The 21,654-nt window shown below is 35.7% G+C and overlaps 4 protein-coding genes across 5 annotated transcripts; 1 reads left to right on the plus strand and 3 right to left on the minus strand.

Annotated features, from left to right (window-relative positions):
- Window positions 1-414: 414 nt before the first annotated feature.
- Window positions 415-5,860, plus strand: LOC141592776 (putative plant SNARE 11). 2 transcript variants are annotated; one of them, XM_074413596.1, is made up of 10 exons: window positions 415-739; window positions 1,403-1,495; window positions 2,645-2,738; window positions 2,882-2,919; window positions 3,674-3,762; window positions 4,062-4,141; window positions 4,652-4,708; window positions 4,826-4,918; window positions 5,005-5,079; window positions 5,515-5,860. In XM_074413596.1, exons 1-10 carry the CDS (start codon window positions 663-665, stop codon window positions 5,602-5,604), a joined length of 786 nt encoding a protein of 261 aa, XP_074269697.1. In that variant the 5' UTR covers window positions 415-662; the 3' UTR covers window positions 5,605-5,860. The 2 variants fall into 2 exon arrangements, with proteins under 2 accessions (XP_074269697.1, XP_074269704.1); XM_074413603.1 differs by lacking the exon at window positions 1,403-1,495 and having other exon boundaries at window positions 431-739.
- An 858-nt stretch (window positions 5,861-6,718) lies between these two features.
- On the minus strand, window positions 6,719-9,163 carry LOC141592787 (beta-amylase 3, chloroplastic-like). Its single transcript, XM_074413616.1, has 4 exons — window positions 8,553-9,163; window positions 8,233-8,443; window positions 7,967-8,077; window positions 6,719-7,700 (listed from the first exon to the last, which is right to left on the minus strand). Exons 1-4 carry the CDS (start codon window positions 9,083-9,085, stop codon window positions 6,909-6,911), a joined length of 1,647 nt encoding a protein of 548 aa, XP_074269717.1. The 5' UTR covers window positions 9,086-9,163; the 3' UTR covers window positions 6,719-6,908.
- Window positions 9,164-13,665: 4,502 nt separating this feature from the next.
- On the minus strand, window positions 13,666-17,718 carry LOC141592795 (uncharacterized). The gene is made up of 8 exons (XM_074413627.1): window positions 17,444-17,718; window positions 17,260-17,322; window positions 16,898-16,960; window positions 16,036-16,098; window positions 15,857-15,925; window positions 15,148-15,756; window positions 14,667-14,738; window positions 13,666-14,114 (listed from the first exon to the last, which is right to left on the minus strand). The coding sequence occupies exons 1-8, from the start codon at window positions 17,579-17,581 to the stop codon at window positions 13,881-13,883; spliced, it is 1,311 nt and encodes a 436-aa protein (XP_074269728.1). The 5' UTR covers window positions 17,582-17,718; the 3' UTR covers window positions 13,666-13,880.
- Window positions 17,719-18,653: 935 nt separating this feature from the next.
- LOC141643773 (BOI-related E3 ubiquitin-protein ligase 1-like) lies at window positions 18,654-21,133 on the minus strand. Its single transcript, XM_074453109.1, has 4 exons — window positions 21,062-21,133; window positions 20,777-20,853; window positions 20,132-20,445; window positions 18,654-19,407 (listed from the first exon to the last, which is right to left on the minus strand). Exons 1-4 carry the CDS (start codon window positions 21,106-21,108, stop codon window positions 18,889-18,891), a joined length of 957 nt encoding a protein of 318 aa, XP_074309210.1. The 5' UTR covers window positions 21,109-21,133; the 3' UTR covers window positions 18,654-18,888.
- Window positions 21,134-21,654: the final 521 nt, after the last annotated feature.

Consider the following 21,654-nt stretch of genomic DNA (forward strand, 5'->3'; position numbering starts at 1 on the left):
AGTGATTCTTTGTTTATTATTGTTATTATGAATTATTACATTCAAATTGGAAAGTGTAAGATATATTTAAATTAATTTTCTTACTATTAACTCAAGAACATTATGATCCGAAATTGAATTGAACTAAAATTGACATGATTTAAACCGAGTCGGACTCGAAATAGCACAAACCGATTAAAGTGGCTAACTGAAATGAAACCGGTCGAAATCAAACTGAAACTGAAACTAAGGTCAATCCAATTTAAATCGAATCGATTTAACCTAATCCAAAACAAAACCTAATGATCCATTTACCAAATCTATTTGTCTTGATCCATCTAACTCGTACTCGAGACCGGGTTAAGCAAGCCCCGACCCGCCAACTGTCCCGGCTCATGATCACCTCTAAAACAAACTACACGAATAAACGACCGCCTTCTAATTCAAATCACTGAATTACATCATCCTCGTTGAAATCAAAGTAATTAAAACTAAATTAAATTAACCCTTGATTTCAATTTCTCAAATCACACATTGCTTAGATCCGAAATTCACTTCAAAATCACTCTAAGTTCACATTCTATAAATTTGTAATTCAATTGTTTACATAAAAAATCGGCATTTGTAATTTTCGATTTGATAACGTATTTATAATTTGGGGGAAATTTGCGGGAAATTCGATAATGTCGTCGTTGTCGTCGATCAGTGAAACATTAGGGGAGCTTGATGGTCAAATCAGCGACATATTTCGTGCATTATCGTAAGATTTCTCATTGTTTTATTCAAAAGATCGATTTTTTATGTTTATTTTTATTGTTTGTTGATTGTTACGCATGATTGATTATATTACGCTTGATGTTTGATATTGTATCTGCCAATGTATATGTAATTTAGTAACGTAAGCGATAATTGACGGTTTTAAAGGATGATTCATGTCTGGCGACACTAAATTTGAGTTATTTTTGTAGTGAAGTGGAATTGTTCATCTTTCATTATTATGATTTATGAGTTTAGATTGTTGATTGGTCATAGTTAGCGGAAAAGATTGATCTTTGATGGAGAAAATCTCGTTTGGGACCGTCTTGAGCTTAAGACGGACAATTTTCTTGCTATGTGGACAATGTGGTTGAGTTAATGCTAGCTAATTTGACTATGTTGTGATATTAAGACGGTATTAAGCAAGACCTATTCGTTTAGTTAGTGATTGTAGAGTGTCTCAGCATTGGTGACACATTGTTTTATAATTTGATGTCGCGAGTGATGCTGCAGGTGTTAGGGTTTAAGTACAATTATGAATTGTGTATGTATGGCTGTGGTGTTTTAGAGATGGAATAAAGTGAGAGATGATTTTTCCTGGTTATTGCTTTGCGTCTCAACTGTCTCAATAATTCTTGCCTGTCATGGTTTCTTTGTAAAAAAACAGAAATGGGTTTCAGAAGTTGGAGAAGATTAAAGAGGCTAGTCGACGGACCAGGCAATTGGAAGAGCTCACTGACAAGATGCGGGATTGCAAGAGGTAATTTTGGCAATCCCCTTTAAGATTTCTTTAAGATTTCTTATAAGTAGCATGTAATACAAATTGGATGAAGTTGGATCAGCAATGCTTGTGAGTCCCAACACAGTTTCTGTTTTCTCTCATAGTTCACAATTCACTAACATATGTACGATAGATAAGTCGTTAGTGGAGTGATGCAAGTATGACTTCTTAACTTACAAGTTGTTCAAAGAGATATATTTCTGGATTATGAGTAAATTTAAATATATAGATTTAGGGCTACGGTGGACGAGTCCATCTGTCTCATAACAGTTTGATGAGGAATTGTAGTTAGGATTTCCACTCGGGTGATGTTAAGTAGAGATTAAACTCAGCTTGGATCTTTTTCCTTCTCTAATCAAGCCTACGGTGACAATGTGCTTTGTTGTAACTGATTCTAGTTGCAACAACTTGAACCGACATGTAATGAAATTGCATGTTTATTACCCTTTTTAAGTTTTGTCAACAGTGAAGCTAGAATTACGTTATTCCAAGATTTAATTGTGGATATCTTGTGGGGGCATTTGACTTATTTTGTAGGAGCTTTTAGCTAATTATGTTGGGGGTTAGAGATTCGACCATGTAGAATGTCTATAGTAATGTTTTCTAAGTAGTTTTTCGAGGCGATGGTTGGGCTGAGCAAGCTCTCTTTAGATATGCTCTCCATCATTTTTATAAGCTTATGTTTGGCCCCCTCTTCTTAATTTTGCCACACTTACTTTGTTATACTTTGTTGATCTGTTTCACAACTTAATAAAGTTTCTTTGTGATTTCTACAAAACATTTTTAAACCAATTAAAATTTCTCTCTCATTTTTGAATATTTGAAAATGTTTCTCACCAAATAGACCAGCTTCATTTTACTGAATTGTGAAATGCTTCTTACAAGTTGCAATTCAGTCAAAGCTCATCGTATCTTTTGAACTTGCTTTTAAATGTCTTTCCTTATTGTCTTCCGTTGGCTTTTAATTTTTATGCGTGTGGCATGCGGAAGTGGTCCATAAAATGAATTTGTTGCATACTACTATTACTACTAAGTTTCCATTTCTTCATTGTTGAGTCTGATAACCAGTGTGCTTTGTCCTCTCTGTTTTGTTGGCCAGTGGGTTTGCTAATGATTTCTTCCTTTTAGGCTTATTAAAGAGTTTGATCAAGAAGTAAAGGATATGGAAACTGTGAATGATGCAAACACAAACAGGATATTGAATGAGAAAAAACAATCAATGGTTTGTATTCTGTGCTCATCTTAGTACATTTCCCCTGGGCATGTTTTGAATGTGGAAGCTATACCTGTTTTGAATGTCGGTTTCGGTAAATTATGCATCTATATATGCCGAGTAGCACTAACTTTGTTTTTTTTCCTCCACAGGTCAAAGAATTGAATTCATATGTTAATATGAAAAAACAGTAAGTTGGTTGCTTTACTTTTTGCTATAGTTTTTTTTCTGCGTATAAATCTCAGGATTACAAATTTATTGAAAAGTTTGTTTTAATGCTTGCTGTTGTCATTTACTTGCTTATGTTAGCTTAGAGTCGAAGCAGATTTGACTCCTAGAGTCCTAGAGTACATGAAGATATCAGTTATTGTTATTAAAAGTGACCATGATCCAGTTCTTCTTAGACTTTGCCTATGTCTAATTCTGTACAGTTTTAAAAACAATAAATAAGTAATGAGGAGGATTATGGTGGTCTGTGTATTGTATTAAAGTAATAAGCACTGGTATTTTTACTTGCACTCTGTAAGTCCATCTTGAATGTGTACATGTCTGCTTTCTTCACCTATGTTATTCTTTGCTGATGTTTGTTTATATTTTCTCGTGGATGTTTTGAGACATAAATATTTAGGATAGAAGGTATGTCTTATAGAACATTAATGCACAACATCAAAGGGCAAGGCACATGATTGCAGATTTGCAGGGGATTGATTTAGTATACCATTTTCTTGGGGTGGCGGTGATGTTGTGTGGATGTTATTATATAGTAAACGGCTTGTTTTCTCTTTGTACCTTTTTGAGTTCCTATGATAGAATCTTATTGTTCCGATGGATTATGTTCTTGCTGTTATTCTGTTATCCGGCCAAATGCTGGTAGTTTTCAGTTACCATCCTAATCATCCTTACGGTCTTTCAATTCTAACTTGTTTGTTTTAATGATGTAACAGGTATGTTAACAATCTTGAAAATAAGCGGGCTGATTTATTTGAAGGCCCTAGCGAAGGAGCTGGAGAACAAAATGTTTTGTTAGCATCCTGTAAGTAAAAGGCCTAATCTTTCATGACAGCTCTTATATTTCTTTTTTCTTATATTCTCACTGTTTCTTTATTTTGGCCGTTGTGTTTTTTTTTCTTAGTTTAAAATTTTAACTTCTAGTTTCTCATTGTTGCTGCATACTTGTATCTCATGTCGACGGATTCAAATGATGGCTCTTGCTAGCTAATCCCACATAATTTTGTGGCTAAGGCGTTGTTGATGTTCATCCCTGGTCTGTTACTCTGTTTGGTGCTCAAGTATTTCATATTTTTGCTTATATTATCTGTGTTTCCCTCTCAGCTATGACAAATCAGCAGCTTGTTGATCATGGAAACCAAATGATGGATGAGACGGATCAAGCTATTGAGAGAGGGAAGAAGGTTGGTATTTTTGATATATTCTTCAAATTAAAACTGGAACGACGACATCTCTCAGTTGGTACCCACAATTTCAGTTTTTAATTAGACCTTCTACCTGTTAATCTGGTGTCTTCTGGAAAGTGGAAACTCGAGGCTCAGTGGACAGTATATCACTGAACTGATCCCGTTTTCTGAATGTTACTCAAGCTTTTGAAATTCAGTTGTTTTCAGTTTACATGGTATAATTTTGGTGTGCCATTCTAGTTGAAACATATTTAGCATAGCTGGAAACTTTTTGATGCAATCATACTTGGTGCCTGCTGTGTGATTCAGTTCGTCAATAATAAGAAGTAATGTGTGCATAAAATTATTTTAGAGCTTTTTAACTGAAGTTCGAAAATTGTACGTCACCACCAAATGATTTTCACTCTTCATTTGACGTTCTCTTCATGTCATTTATAGATTCCACTCTGTTCAGCTGCCTGTGCAATTATATGATATTTTGCTAGTGTCTTGGTTTGCTTAATGCAGATTGTTCAAGAGACAATTGGCGTTGGAACAGAGACTGCGGCTGCTCTTAAAGCACAGGTAATCATTTGTAGGTGTTATTTTCAGTCTGATATCGGGTCATGATTTATCAGGCTGGCTTTATTATCATCTTCCTAGTAAATTTGCAGTAATGAAATCAGCTTTGGCGTCATGCAGACTGATCAAATGAGTAGGATAGTAAACGAGCTGGACTCAATTCACTTCTCGCTCAAGAAGGCCTCCAAGCTTGTCAAGGAAATTGGTCGTCAGGTCAATGCCCTTAAACCTCTTTCAAGTCATTATTTAATATTTTAATATAGCATGCCTTGTTGCTTCTAACTTTTACACTTCTACAGGTTGCTACTGATCGGTGTATCATGGCCTTGCTCTTTCTTATAGTAATGGGAGTTATAGCCATCATTATTGTCAAGGTCCGACTCATACTTCACATTTGCTGTATTTTTGCTCAAGTATCCTCACCATTTTCTTATTTTCTAATGCAAGTAGTAGTACAATGTATAAAAAAAAGTAGTCAAAAAATGAGTAATCGGGATCAAGGGATTCTATTCTATAGAGCAAATTTTTAAAGGCATTCTTAAATCTGAAAAGTAAATGGCCTTGAATTTAAAGCGTGTGCAACATCTGATGCTTAGACTCTCCTTCAGACTAGGTATAACGTTAGTCTTAGCTTATGGATCGACGTTTGTTCTCTTGTGGTTTTCGTGAGTTTTTCTTTGGATTAGTTGACTACTTCACTTGCTTGTACTTTTGTCAGACTAGGCAAGTTCTTGGGCCTTTTGGCCTGAATATTTACTTATACGAAAAAAATATGCTGACTTGGACGACTATGCATTTACCGTTTTCAGCTTGTGCATCCAAACAACAAAGACATCAGAGACATTCCTGGATTAGCGCCACCAGCCCAAACACGGAAATTGCTCTCATATGCAAACTAATATACCATCTTCAAAAGATGCTTCACTCCCATTCAAATTTGGAGTTGCAGCTGTTGTGTTAAATTTATTTATACTTGAAACTGGCAGAAAGGCGGCTTCATATGAGTAAATGATTTGGCTAATAAAACACATTTATTGAGGATTAACGCAGATGACAGCATCCTCTGTCACTAGAGTTATATGTGAAGAAGCTGTAATCTTTGTAACTGCTGTATTACACTATATTTCTATTATATACAATGCCCATTTTTTCGCATGAGAAGATTTCCAGATTCACACATCACACATGGTGTCAGATTTGTTATGTTTACTAACAAAACCCTGTATCATATATGCCTGAATTTTGTCCACTTTGCTGCTTTGGAACTTTAAAATCCCTCTGTTATCATCTTACATGTAATTTGTCTGGAGAGTATTTTCCGTGTGTAATTCGTAGAATTTGCTCTCCAACGTCAAAACATTACCTCAGACAGGCGGCCAATTGGAGCCTTGCGTTAGGTGTGGACCGATTAAAGGACGGCAGCGGTTAGCACCAACATTATATTATTGTTTACTTACTACAAGACTGGCAATCAGGTTGCTCGAATTGAATTTGAACCATCTCGAGTTGAATGATTACAGGTTGGGGTCATTTAAGGTGTTTCAGGTCATTTTTGGTTGTGAATCCTTGTGATTATTGAGATTTCTGTTTGAAATTAGTCAATTTGGACTGTTGTAGGTGTTCTTGGAAAATTTTTAGTTGGGCCAATTCACGTTCGGATCTAGTCAATTCGGCAGGTCGGTAATTCTGGTGCAGGCCATGCGGTTAGTATCCACAGGCCTTTATACTATTATAGTATTTTGTCATTTTATTTACTCATTCCATGATTAAACATCAAACTATGATGCATTGTGAAATAATGATTGGTATGCATATGTGCATGTGGAATCATCAAAGATGTGATGCATTGCAAATAATGAGTGAAGTATGCTTCCTAGTTTTTAACTTGCAGTAGAACTCATCTTCTCAACCTTTACTTTTTTCGATGTCCTGTTAACGTTTATTAACGGGTAAGAAACGATTCTTTTGTCGCGATTCTTTGTTTCTGTTCGTGTTCTTATTTTTAGTGCAGCATTTCTTTGGATGAACATGGCTTCTTCCTTTATAAATTTCTGAAAATGCCTTCAAACAGGCATGCAAATATACAAATATGTTCAAATCGTGCTTTATACTACCCCATCCTCAATATTTACCCATTATTTGTACGAGAGTATATGCTACTTTGCTCATTATACACAATTATACAGCAGAATTCTATGACATTTTACACTAGAGCAGACTCTTTAACCTTCAGACTACTCTTCTTTGTGATGAATCCTACATAAAGGTCCGATCTGGTTAAGTCGCTTGCTGACAACCTCTGGTTTCGTCCACCTTCTGACATACTTTTAACAAACTCTACCAATTGCCGCCAATTCTCACCTTCGAACAACTTTTTGTTCATCCTTAAATATGTAAATGCAGATAACCCGCTTCCAGACTGTGATTTGCTGGTTGCTAAAACTTGTCCAAATGCACTCGCGTCATACCTTTCCAAAGCATTTTCTCCCGCAAGTTCTATTCCCGCTGACTGTGTTGCCATTTTTACTTGCTGCACTAGGCTTTCTGGGGAGCAGCTTGCATGCCCTGGTTGCTCGCCGTCTTTCATCTCCATGCATGTGAAGTTGAATACTACTCCATGTTTAGCAAACATTCTCGCTATTGGTAAGTACCCATCTTGATTTCTTGAATTATTATAGCCAGCTGTTAATTCAGCTGCATGCGATCTACTGTTGTAATGCCAGTGAATTCCTGCTACTTTACCGGATAGTTTTGCCCCAGTTCCCTTAAATATTCCATTTGCAGCTCCTAGAATGTTGTCACCGTGTTCGATGAGTTTCCCGCTGTACCACTTTAGGAAGAACTGTCCATATTCAGTGTTCCATGTCCCGTCTTTCCGGAAGAACCCAGTATCTTCCGGATATTGCTTGTACTGCCCTGAATCATGTGGGCCGCCTCTACCCCATTCCTTCTGTCCATATGCCTCTGCTGCTGCTTGCAGTGATGCTTTCATGTACTGTTATTGCAAGAAAATGTGTTAGATGAGAAAAATAATGTTTTTACTGGCATGCTAATATTCTCTGTATTTTAGTGTGTAATTAGTTTGGTCGGTTGGATGCAATTTTCACTTTTCACTACAGGTTACCGAAAACAACATTCAACACGGAGTAACGTTTGTTGGGAACGTCCAACCCCCTTACCCCACCATAGGCAAGGAACCTTTGAGGCAAAACGTAATCTAGACAGACAATGTTCAGCGTTTTGGTTGGTTTTAGATTTTACCTTGTCATAGCACTGGAATTCTCCGATTCCCGGAAATCTCCAAGTCCCATTACTTTCAGGGTAAGACGGATATCGTAGTTCTCCACATGGGCCCATCCCTACTTGAATTTCCTGAGAAATGATCGAAAAGCGAGTTGGTTAGGTTAAATGAAGACGTTTTCTGATAATTGCAAACCAAAATTGAGTTGCTTTTGCTGTTGCATTGCTTTTGATCATGACTTTGAAAAAGGGTAAAAGTCTAGACTCTAGATAGGTCCGAGTCTTACCACAATAACTCCACCCAAGTAATCTCTGAATCTGTCACGGAAACATCTCATGAAGTCGGAGTAGACTTGAATTGGTGTTCTCCCTCTAAGCACGGGTAGCGAATCACAGCCTAAGCTGATGTACTCTGGATTCCTCCTGCCTGATTTGTCTGTGTAGACAAGGTCCGGGTTTTTGCTCATTTCTTCTACGACCCATGGCGGAAGTGGAATGCTGCAATTAAGAAGTTCGATATATAATTAGTTCATTGAGGTATAAGACGGCCTCACATGTAAGAGGCTCTCGTATAAGTTTTTGTCTAATTACTTATGTAGTTAGTTACCTGCAGGAGTCTCCGACATTTCCTCCGCACTGGTGGAAAGACATAACCACTTGTAGCTTTAACCCGTGCCTTTGCACCATATTTACGAGCTCTGCATACCCTTCCCAGTTATACTTCAGGGGTCCGTCTTTCTCGACCAAACCCCACCAGACATCGACCATGACTCCTTCAACGCCTGCGCTTTTCAACGCCATCAGACTGGCATTCATTGCCCGTGGTTTATTCAGACTGCCACCCATTGACACCGTGTCTAATGGCAGCATCACGTACACAGGCACCCTTGCATCATTTCCATGATGAGTTGTCGTCAACTCATGAAACGTCTCCCATTTTTCATTATTACTACCTTTTTCCACGACTGCCGGTTTCTCAGGGTTAACCTGTGCTTCCTGCACCAGACTCACTGCACGAACACCACACGATGGCCTGATTCGTGCTAAACATATAATACTAGGGTAATCTTCAGAAATTCTAAGACTTTTGAGAATTCTTAGGGTACCAAAAGCATTAGAAGAACGTATCGTTAACGTCATTTTTTCTATCGTTGTTTTTGAATGGATATGGATACGGATATGAGAATCGAGAATGAAGAAAGTTTTGTGAAGGATGAAGGTTTGGAATGTGCCTTATTTATAAAGTATAAAAGGCATCTTTTGTACAGGTAGGTCCAAAAATGTTAGGACCCATGTTTGGAAGAATCAATCTTTGCTTAGTCACCTTATCATAATTTATTGGATGTGAAAATTTTAACATTTTTTTGCTGACTAGATCATTGCCAGTTTGCCACAAGTTGTTGTGAGTTGTGACATGAATAATTCTTGTGCTGCTGCATTATTGTCATGGAAATTTCTCCTGAATTTTACTGTATAGTCAAATTTTTGCCCTTACTGTCGTTCTTTTTACATTGCGAATATCCTGTAAGATCGTGTAGTCTATAACGGCCTTGTAATGCTTGTATTCCTCATCTGTTGAGATATACAACGGTCTTCTAGGATAATTATTGATCACATTTTCTTTACTGCAGACTGTAAAAGCATTTTGTTTAACAGTAAGAATTTTCCTTCTTACTGTCGTTCTTTTTTCATTGCAAGGCGTGTTTTTTTCTTCACAAATTTTGTAACAACGGGTTTGTAATCTTTATCTGTTGAGGTACTCGGATCCTGCATGAATCTTTCTTAAATTTTCCTCTTTAACTTGTTAAATGTTTGCGTCTTTCATTGTTTTTTTTATATGGCCGTAAAATGTGAATTCTTATACTCACATTTTTTCCCCTGCAGAACGAAATGTGACATGGATCAGACGTATATCCATCGTGGGCAGCTCCGTTTCATTCATTGCCCTGTCGCCGATGTTCAAAAGGTGTAAGGTACTGTTAAGATCTCATTTTAAATTCCCTCTTTCTGTACTGTTGTTTTCACAGTGACCCTCTTCTGAAAATAGAAATTCATTTCCTATCTCGACTTACTGCCCACTGACCGTTGAGAATACGACTTATATTCTGTTCCGTTTTTCAATATTTCACATTACATTTTCTGTTGATTATACTACGGTGACTTTTAGTTTTTACCCCCACAAAAAGTAGAAACTTTTGTTCATCTGATGTGTATTTTTCTTTCATCACATGTAAATTATGTGGAAGATAAAACTCATGGCAAATTAAGCCTTTTTTATTTGGCTATGATTTGCTTTGGATAAGAAGCACCTTGGACTTCCATTAACGAAAAAGCTTGTGGTTGTGAGGGAAGCACTTTTGGCTTTCTGTCTCGACAGAGACGTTTTGTTTGGAGGTTCCCAATAGAGTTTCCGCCTTGACTGGTGTTGCGTACTTTTCAACAGTGGCGGTGCTCAATTTTTCTTCGTTCACTTGGTCTTAAAATGCACATTGGGGGAAGAATTTCGTTACACTGGAAAGGACATACCTGCTCCCATTCATTTAATTTCCGCACATTTGTTCAAAATATGTGAATTCCAAATTTCTCACATATTTTGAATAAACGTATGAAAATGAAATTAATAGAGGGAGTAGAACATAACCTTATGCATTACTATTGACATCAAGTCGGGATGACATTACACGACCTTTTGATGGTTATTAATGTTTTTTCGACTAACCTATACTCACAAAAGGGAAAGGCATTGTTCCGAAACCCTAGTCATCGACTATCAAATCTCATATCGCTCACAAGAACAGCTGAATAGCAGCTTTATCCCAGTATCTCAATGACTCCTCGCAAATAACACGGTAAGGGGGTTGGTTAAATGTATGCAACACAAAGTCGGTTTCCGGATGACTCGGTATCTTCCTTTGGAATGATCCATGCATATGGTTATGAAATTTCCAGCCAAATACTTAAGCCTTGTTGGTTGTACAACTTCCAAACTCAACAACATTACATAAGTGGAGGATATTGAGCCTTATCTGTAAGCTGACTCATTTCCTTCGCGGAAAATTTGAATTTTGAAACTCGTTCCATGTCGTGTTGTGTCGAGTCATGTTGTGTCCGTCGTATTGTGAGGACAATGATGTAACAATAAGATCTTCCAAAAAATTTATGAACACAAAAGCTGTCAAATTAGACCCCATTATTTACCTTTTTCAAGCCTTAGGACCCCATTTTTCTTGTTTTCTACCTTAATTGTCTGCATCATTGCATTGCAAGCTTTTCTATTGATGTTGTCCTTTAAGAAACATGAGGCTCTTTTCTTTACCGTTGCCAAAAAAAAAAAAAAAAAAGAAACACGAGGCTGTTGAGCTATTCTTATTTTTTTCACCCAAAGTTACTTGAATTTACTGTCCGGTTTCTTGCTCCTCTCGGGGAATTTCTTTTTTGGGATAATTTCCCCTCGGGCGGTTAAGTAAGTTCAACTTTGGTGACCTGAGATTTGGTTAATTCTACTTTAGAGACGTCACACAGCCACACTTGAGTTACTTTTATCGAAAATCTGAGTTACTTTTATCGAAAATCATTGCCTTGAGATATAGTCTCTCTGTTTCACCGAGTAATTTTCACTTAGGAGAATTAACCAAAGTCGCTACGGTACTGATTTTTTTCTTATTTTTTTGGTGTCGAACTCTTTTTTTTTTTTAAATCTTTTTTTGTCTATTTACAAGTCACTAATTCGTTGAGGTATTTTGAGTATCACTACATTTGTGTACTAACCTTGAGTTGTTTGTCTCTGATCGTCTCAGATGTTATTCATCTAATTAACAAACCATTGTCCATGAATTATGTTTTTCTAGAAATTGTCTTAATTATTTTTGGTTAAGATAATTCTTTCATGATACATCATACATCTATGATATCATAAATATGATGTGGAGGACCTTAGTTATGTCTGGACTCTGGAGACTAGAAGAGCTCCATCCAGCGGATTTTTATATTTCAGTGTGAAATTATCACCCCACCAACCCACCCACACCCATGATTGAGTTCCTAAAAATTTCACAAAAAAAGGTTAATAGTTTAAACTTCGACTCTCCTTATCTTTTATTTCGAGATCCGTCACTCATATAGTCATATACATGTAGGAACTAGGAACATAAGCATTTAGCAGAGCAGATGATTGATCTAAGGAGTTGGGAGTTAGGATACAGTAGCACATGCAAGAGACATTGAGCACAAAAACTGTCTTAACTGCTATTGTCCCTAGCTTAGTTAAGGAAGACACTACAACAAAAATATATAGGCATTTGGTCTTACATTATTTAATTTTAAGATTGAACATGTATAAAATCTCGACCATATACACTTCATCCATACCAAATATTTTTGTTGAGGTTGGCTGGAAGCTCATTGCCAAATGCCACATAAGTGCACCTTATCATCATAGTTTTGCTTCCGAAAATAATTTCGACCATAAGCTCGTAAAACAACCCTAATTCCTATTTGTATATGAGACGGTTTTATAATATGTTGTTGTATAGGTGATTATTTTCTTATTTCACTTCTTTCTCGTTCCTTTTCTGGTTGTTTATTCGGTAATATCTTAATGTAAGACAGTCTCACGTATCAGTTAACTCGTAAAACTTAATTGTTGTACCCTTGTAGTGCAATGTTGCTTGGTTATGGATTATCTTTAGCTTATTATAAACAAACTGGTCATTTTCTCCCAAATAAAATGTATATCCAATCTATGACTATGAAATTTTGTTACAATGTGAACAAAAAGTTGTATAATTGTATCAATATATAACTTTCTGAGATATTTATGATTCAATATCTGCTATTTGGAAAATATCTGCTTTGACTTGCTCTAAAGAAATCTGATTTAAGTATAACTACAACATCACTTCAATGTCTCAATGACTCTTGCGAATTGCGAAGTAAGGGGGTTAGATGTACGCAGCCTTACCCTTGTACTAGCAACACAAATAGGCTATTTCCGAATGATCCAAAATGAAAATTGCGCCGAGAACTGCATCAAAGGACCACTACTCCACATGAGAAAGAAGCAACACAAAAAGGTCTTTGCCTATGGATTAAGACGGAGGTATCGGGATGATTGGTCACGAGTTTAAATCTCCATACCCTACCATATACTGGCCTTACACCTCATTTAACACCAAAAAAAGTATACTCTGTAGCTTATTACACTCCGTAATTTTTATATGTGAGGCGGTATCTCGAAAGACTAATAATCATGGATATATATATTACATAATTAGTGAAGGGTATTGGCACACTCACTTTATGAGTGTATTGTTTTGGCAAGCCACCTATGTTTGATCAGTTTAATTGGAATGTACCAAGAATATGTCTTGATGCATTTTCTCTTCCAGGTGGATATCATCATGTGGAATATAATCATTCTAATAGATAACATTTTAATTTGTTTCGTCCAAATACCACATAATAATGATAATAAAATACAATAATTGAAGACAATTTTTTTTAAAGAGTCATAAAGGCGAAATGATTTTGAATTGCTCACGGGATTTGAATCCAAGTCATGAGCAACACCCCTCACGAATCACGATTTTAATTACCGGTTGCACTAGCTGACATCTTCAATTTACACTAAAGTATTTTATTTTTTATGTGTTTCAATTTACACTCCAATATATACTCCGTATATATTTATCCTTATAGGAGTAACTCGTAACATTGTTTACTTTTCGGTAAATAAAATGTTCACACAATTCCATGAGTGAAGATTTCAAATGAGTTTTGTACACAACAATATGTATTCCATCCGTCCCAATCAATTTTTTACCTTTCATATCTTTGTGAAGCGTATTTTACTCAAAGGTAAACAACTGAATGAGACGGAGGGAGTATTAATGAATCTAGGGCACAATGATCCCCTATAAATGTATTCAGTAACAATTTACTCTGCAGCAATGGGGAAGGCAGAGCCAATTTTGTTTCCGAGACGATAACACTTGACATTAACCGGGTATGGACCGACTTCAACATGGTTCTCCTCTCCACCAGCAAAGAAACAAAGTGTATAGAGAGCTACCTCAAACTCAGGGCTTACCCCAACAAACATGCTTGAAACAGACTTCAGTACTCCATTCCACTCAAATTGAACTGTTATCAGCTGTGTTTCCGAATCCGGCTGCATTGAAAAAACCAGTTCAGCTGAATGCTATGGAAAAAGTAAAAAGACTGAGATACTAAGTTGGGATATTCTCTCGTGTACCCCTCAACTTTTCCATTTTCTAAGAAGTACCCCTCTTTTCTTGCAAAAAAACTTTGACCGTCAGTAACTCTTAGCTACAAGTTCAGAATACGATAAACTGTTTTTTCAAATTGACCGTCTTTAAGAGGTCTTCAGTTTAAAAAAGAATTCATCGACGTCTCAACTTGTAGTCGGGAATTATGGTCGGTCAAAATTTATTCGTTAAAAAAGCTTTGACCAACCATAAGTACCGGCTACGAGTTTAAAAAGCGGTGATTTTTTTTTCAAATTCAAGGCGTTGACGAGATAATTGGTTTGAAAAAAAAAATTACCGTTTTCTAAACTCGTAACAGAGAATTATTGTCGGTCAAAGTTTTTGTTTGAAAAACGAAGGATACACCTTAGAAAACGAAAAAGTTCAGGGGTACACGAGAGAATATCCCTACTAAGTTTCAGTCGTCGTAATGACAATGATGAGAGAAGACTTACAAATTGTCCACGTCTTCTAGGCAAGATGAAACCTTGATAGTCCACTCTCCCCTTTGCTTCTTCAAGGTAAAACTGTAGAAATTATATCGTAAGTTTTCGACAGAGGTAAAGGTTGCGTATACATGACCCCTGACCTCGTCATAGGTATGCATTAAAGTACAGTAATTGATGCGGGAGCATTGGAAGATAGCGAAAATGAAGTACTCATTAGTCGGAATGTAACTCAAATAACAGAAGGTTTCAAAATGGGTTCGAGTTATGTGATGAAGGTGAAATGGGAGTGCAATGTAGGAAGAAACAGTGAAGGCACGGTTCCCTAGACTGTGTAGGAGACACGATTTCCCAAATCGTGTTGGATTAGCTATTAGATCCCGGTTTGTGTTCTGTTTTCCGATTTACAACAACAAACACAATAAATTCCGCTGCAAAATTCTACATACACAGTTCGTTCATTCAAAACCTACGCGTTGAAGGAATGTACCTGAAGCCAATTGTGAAAACCCGAGACCTGTTGTTCCCCGCGTTCCTTGATTTCACCAACAAAGACATGCTCAAAAGAAGAAGACGAACCAGAAGTACCACCTCGGCCATAAAGGGTAAACCAGAGATCAGTCAACATTCTTTTAAATTCCTGGAAATTCTCGGTGAAAATTCCTCTGCTGTTAAGATACTTGTGAAGATACTTGATCGGGGCGGTTCTACTGATCTCTTCGATGAATGCAGCTTGTTCCTGTCTTTCCTGAGCTGTAACATTTTCCTTGACACCCTCATGTGGGTTATAGTTATCAAGAAGCGCACAGAAGCGAGAAAATGTAGGCTTTCTGAGCACTTGTTCGCCTACCCATGTAAAAAGACTTGACTCAGCCATATCTTCCCGGCCATATACCTTTTTGCCCTCGCCAACATCAAGTTCATAGTCCGTACCAGGTGTAAGGCGGTTCAAGTCAAGCTCCCATAGCTTTGCACAAGCCTTTTTGTAATCAGATAGCTCGGCTTGAGTTGGCTCCATTTCTGAAACATACTTGACTTCCTCAGAATATTCTTGCTCATCTGATGGACATTTGTATGAATCCCAATGTTCCATACGTATCTGTTCATCGCGAATATATTACCCAATTAATATGCAATGTTAACACCAGAAGAAAAAAGAACGATGTTATAGTGCGTCTGTAGTCGATATGGTGCAATACCTTTTGTGGGCGCTTGTTATGCTTCTTATGAGCTACTTCCCAACCATCAGAGTTTTCAGGTTGTTCTTCCTGTTTAGATCAGAACGATGTTATGTTAAGTTCAGTATGATCAATCTTTATCAATAAATATATGATACATCTGAATGCTACTGTATTAGATATGCAGAATTTGAACTGACCTTTTGCGTCCAATTATTACGTCTATCGCGATCTTGCTCTGCTTGATAACTCTCGTGTGCAGGCTAGTGACATGTGAATGAACAATTAAAACCAGGTAACATAGTTTGGAGTATGGACGCAGTAATAAAGACTTCGGAAAATTCAGGTCTAAGAGAAAATCCCAATATTACTGTTATAGTTATACTGTATGTAATTTCTTGAGTGACTACTTATATATCAGAATGAAATCAATCTAAATTGTGGCCATAGGTGTCGGAACACGCTATTAATCTGTAGAGTCACATATTAATTGTTCAGCAAGGCCAGTACAGACATATCAACCTATAGATGTTTTCACTTTTCAGTACATTACCTAGATCAGTTATTGTTAACCTGATAACAATAACATCACACAGAAAGGCTGGTTCAAGATGACCCATAAAATGTGTTGAGAATTGCAACAGATGATCATTAATCATTAATTCAGAATGAAAAGTATATCAGAGTGTTTAATGCGGCATTTTGCTTTGATCCATCATAATTTAGAGAACAAAAATCGAGTCTTTAGCTAATTAGGGCTCCACTGGAGATGAAAATGAAAACTACTGGTTAACTTGATACAATCCTAAAATCCTCGGTCACAGATAAAGATGATGAACATATCATTGGACTATTGGAGTACAATGAAATGAAAGGTTTCGAGATTTATAAGATCTATTGTTCTAAAACATCGATACAGTCCTACCAAATAATCCGAAAAAACAATCAATCTTCATGGCTCTCCATTTATAATTGACACAATTCACAAACAAATCAAAATCTACTTTATAAATAAACATTAAAACCTAATAAAAACTCAATTAAGATCTACAATTCTGTTACCTGTCGATGAGGCGGCCGAGATTCAGCAAATTCTGAACTCTGATTTCCTCCATACTTCCCTCCCTACATATAATCAAACAACAAACTTTATCCAATCCAATATCTCAATCTCAAAACAAGTAAAACACCCATTACTCCAAAACCTCAGATATATAAAACCGTCTTACAAGAGACTTACGAAAAACCCTTATAAAATCCCCCAGTCTCAATGTCAAACCGAATCATACAAGATTTAAACTCACCACAATCTCAATCTCAATACAAGTAAACACCCATTACTCCAAAACGTTGGATATATAAAACTGTCTTACAGGAGACTTAATTACGGAAATAAAACCGAATCATCTACGATTTAAACTCACCACATTTTGTCTAGCATGTGGATTATGATCACCTTGATCATTTTCCTGCTCCCCTGAAACAACCTACATAAATTTCACAACTTTATCAAACAAACCCATGTATTAATAAAATTCGACGTAATCGTCGTAAAATAAACTAATACAATCATTAATTAATATTAATATGAGTAAAAAAGTAATTAACCTCAGCCCAGGTGGATCTTGAAGTTTGTTCAACTGATTCATTGTTGTTGTTGTTGTCGTTGTCGTTATCGTTATCGTTTCGTTGATTGTGGTGGTGGCCGATCGCTACGTCAACTAAACCCTTGATTAAACCTTCCATGACTGTATGTAGTAATTTGTGATCACAGAGATTTGATTTGGAATTTTGGATAATGTAGTAGATGAACAAGAGTTAATAAAAGTCTTCCAAGATTTAAAAGTGAGAGGGAGTGGTAGTTGTAAAGACTCAAGACAGTTGGACAAACCATAATACTCCCAATCATTATTATATTCAGTCGGGTCAGTCAATTTTTTACGTTTACTTTTAAAATAAAATAATACGAGTATAAAGCCATGTTTTTTTTTTTTTTATTTAATTTTAGCTTATTTCAGTTTTGTTCAACTCTGTTCAGTTCAGCTCTTCTCTTCACAAATTAACTCTTAATTCAGTTTTTCTCTTCACAAATTAACTCTTAATTCAGTTCAGTTCAGCTCCAATAAATTTAGTTCAGTTCAAACAGTTTCAGTCCAAAAGAAAAGGGTCTAAGAGTATTTATTTTGAGAATTATATTAAGAGACAATCATTCTTACATTCGAGTCGGGTCATTTTTTTACGTTTACTTTTGACATAAAATAATACAAGTATAGAGAATGTTTACTTTGAGAATCATATTATGAGATAATAAGTTGAATAGGAAAAGTATTATCAAGTTCATTATCAATTACGGATCATTCCGGTTCTTTTGAGATCCATTTTTTTGTTCATTGAGCGACAATCTAACGGCCCACATCGGGAAAATTTATGGTAAGAAAAAAAATGAAAAGAGGCAAAAATATATTGAATTTGTTAGTTAAACGGAAACATTCTTGATTAAGATAAAGAGAATATGTTATACCGAGTAATACAAATAAAGAACTAATTTTTTTCTTTAATGGAAATATATGATATAAATATGGTTAAATATAAATTTTAGAAAAAAAAAAATCACAATTTCACAAACGTTCCAAAAATGTATATTTCATGTTTTTTTTGGTGACTTGAAAAATAGGATTATTTTACGGAGCATGATGTATAGATCACATTTGGTGTCATGCTACTAATGAACTAGATTTCTAAGGTTTGTGTTCGAGCTACACTTTTAAAACTTAAAATTCGCAAGGGAGAGTTTTACCAACTACACTAAATCGGATGGTCGACACCAAAGATTTGTTATAATAAATCCAAAATTTAAAAAATTTCAAAAGCCAACAAGATCATCATATGAACATATATTTATGTTGGTTTATATCTTCCTCTCTATTTCCGCTAAAAATGATTTTTTTAAAGTTGCTGGTTATAAATACCCTATAAATACATTGGTCTTCTTAAAAAAAAAAGTTTTTCCCGATTTTTATGATGGGCTTTTTTCCAGTAAAATGCACCGAAAATTAAGTAAAATAAACCTCAACACTAGCACTCCGAAGAGAGTAACACACCGGACATGCCTGAACAATTTTGTCACACTTAACACATACGCACATATGTCGACACGGTAACAACACTACCGATGCCCCACGTATTTGACACGCGCGACAACTTGACGAGTTTACCCCTCTCCCACTTGCCGGGTCAACATATGTTGACCCGGCATCGTCCGCATCCCCAGCGCATTGTAGCCCACCCCTATCACTATCTTGCTGTTGTGGGCCGCTAACCATGACATGTTGTATTTGGGCCTTAAGTGATGCTACTTGTGCTTCATGGTCCATTGCTTTGGTCTGCCAAGCATGGGCCTCCGCATTTATTTGGGCCATCCGGCCTTGTAATTTGATGTTTCGCCTCATCGTGGTCTCGACCTCGATCTCTTTTTCTCGCAACCGCCGCGCCACTTCCTCCTTTGCCGTAACCAATAGCGCACAATAGTGCCTTTGCCTCTTTTCTGCTAACGTGCGCTTCAATTGTTCACCCTAAATTTTAATAAAGGTAAAACATTTATTTATCATTAAACAATTCATAAACCAAAATTGTGAATAACTTTAATAGAAAAAAGGCAAAATATGGTAGAATTGCCTATTAATTTTTCTAATTTTTTAGCTACTAGTTGTGAAAAATCATTTTTATTAAATATTTCTTTTTTATGATAAGGAGTCAATTGTCACTATCGCTTGTTCGCAAGTGGGTGTGGGATAACCAAATAATACTCGCAAAATAAAAAATTTATAAATACTCGCAAAAAAACATTTGCAAAATAAATAAATGGTTAAAACACCTCAATGACATACGTAAACAAATGATTGATACCGAAGAATTAATATTTGTGAACATAATCTCCTACCATATTACGTACTCCAACATTAAATTAATCATAAAACTAAATTAATTAGTTGCAAAATATTTGCAAGTATTGATTGAATAGTACATGGGAAATCCTTTACTACACGAACGTATCTAAAGTAAGAACTACTAGTACTCATGACAAAACGTTTGATACACAAAAAGTTGTAGAACCTACATCACACTAAATAATTAATCTACCAAAATTAATTTTTAGATACAAAAAAAATTGTTTTGCTTAAAACCGTCTTTATTTTACAACATACCCAGTATTAAATGAACCACGTAGCATGCAAAGAAGTAGTCTATTAAGACAGTCTCAAATGATCGAGATTTGGTGAAAGCGAGATTAATTACCTGGGCATGAAGGAAGTAATTAAGTTCATCATTGTGTTGTTTGAATTGGAAAGCCAGTTCTTCAGAGAAAAGAGATATAAGAGGAGGATGTTGGTGTTGAATTTGTTGTTGTTTTTGTTCTCCAAATGATAATTTAAGGCCAGTTGACACAACTTTTTGTTGTTGATTTTGATTTTGGAGTTGAGAAAGATTAATAAGTTGATTATTGTTATTATTATTATTTTGTTGTTGATTTTTAGGAGGTAAATTTAATGAATTATTAAGAGTTTTGGTTGTTGCATCTTCTCTGCTTCTTTTCCTTGGATTAACTCCAACTATACACCAAAAAAAAAATGAATTAATTGACTAAAGTATGTATTTTGAAGTTGTAAACTTTGAAATTCTAATATCAAAACTACTAATGCAACCGGTCGGGAAACTAAGGCAGGCTAGCAGAGGCGCTCACCCTTACTGTAACACACGTTACAGGTTGTTCTACATAAACAAAAATAAAATTGCACTAGGTACTCCCTAACAAAAGGGTTATCATCAGTGAGTTATTTTGTTTTATTTCATTGACGAAGACTCCCTTCGAAATGAGACATCATAGAATATCAATTCAATCATAAACTTAAATTAAAAAAAAAAATTAATATAAAAACTAACCTCCATTGTTATTGAAAAACGTATGGGATTCTTCAAGAAATCCTCCTATACCACCATTCTTACTTTCTTGCACGTTTCTACATCCAAATTCATCAACCCAAATCAATAATCAATGATCACAAATTCTTGTTTGAGACGAAGACAAAAACTTGTTTGTCCCATCTATCTCAGTATGGGACAATTTAATCCGTTTTAAATTTAAACGGATATGTCTGTCTTTTTAATCAAATTTGTAACAACTCATACAAAAGTAACAAAATAGAGAAAAAAAAGAGTAAAAGAAACCTGTTTAAGAGAAGAACATTTGAAGGGTATTGAGCTTGGACCGCCATGACGATATGATATGATACGATATGATATATTATATATTTATACGAGCATGGTTTGTGTTAAGGAAAAAAAGATGGGATTATAAAGGAGAAAAATGAGAAACAAGGAAGGGTATGGAGGTGCAAATGTATGTAGGGTAGAATTTTATGAGAGAAAGATGCATGAGATTTTGTGAATAAGATGGATATATTGGAAATAAACAAAAGGAGAATAAAATAATAAAAAAAGTAAACATTAAGGAAGAAAATCAGCCAAAAAAAAATAGAGGTGATATATGAAATTTAGATGATGGCCTACCAAGGCGGACTCTTCAATGTATAAATCTTTTTAAATGATGATGCCAAGAAAATTTATTTTATTTTTGAGAGGTGATAATGCCAAAATTTAAAATTTGGTATATTAATATTTTTTTTTTTTTGGTGAAATTGCGAAGTGTCTTCTGTTATAGATTTGATATAAGCAAATTTATCATAGCAGGTCAAGTTAATAGAATACGGTTATCAGATTTTAGAAATAAGTTTGATTACAATTACGTTATTTTCACGTAT

This window comes from Silene latifolia, chromosome 1 (assembly GCF_048544455.1).
Source record: "Silene latifolia isolate original U9 population chromosome 1, ASM4854445v1, whole genome shotgun sequence".
In the NCBI taxonomy this organism is placed as follows: Eukaryota; Viridiplantae; Streptophyta; class Magnoliopsida; order Caryophyllales; family Caryophyllaceae; genus Silene; species Silene latifolia.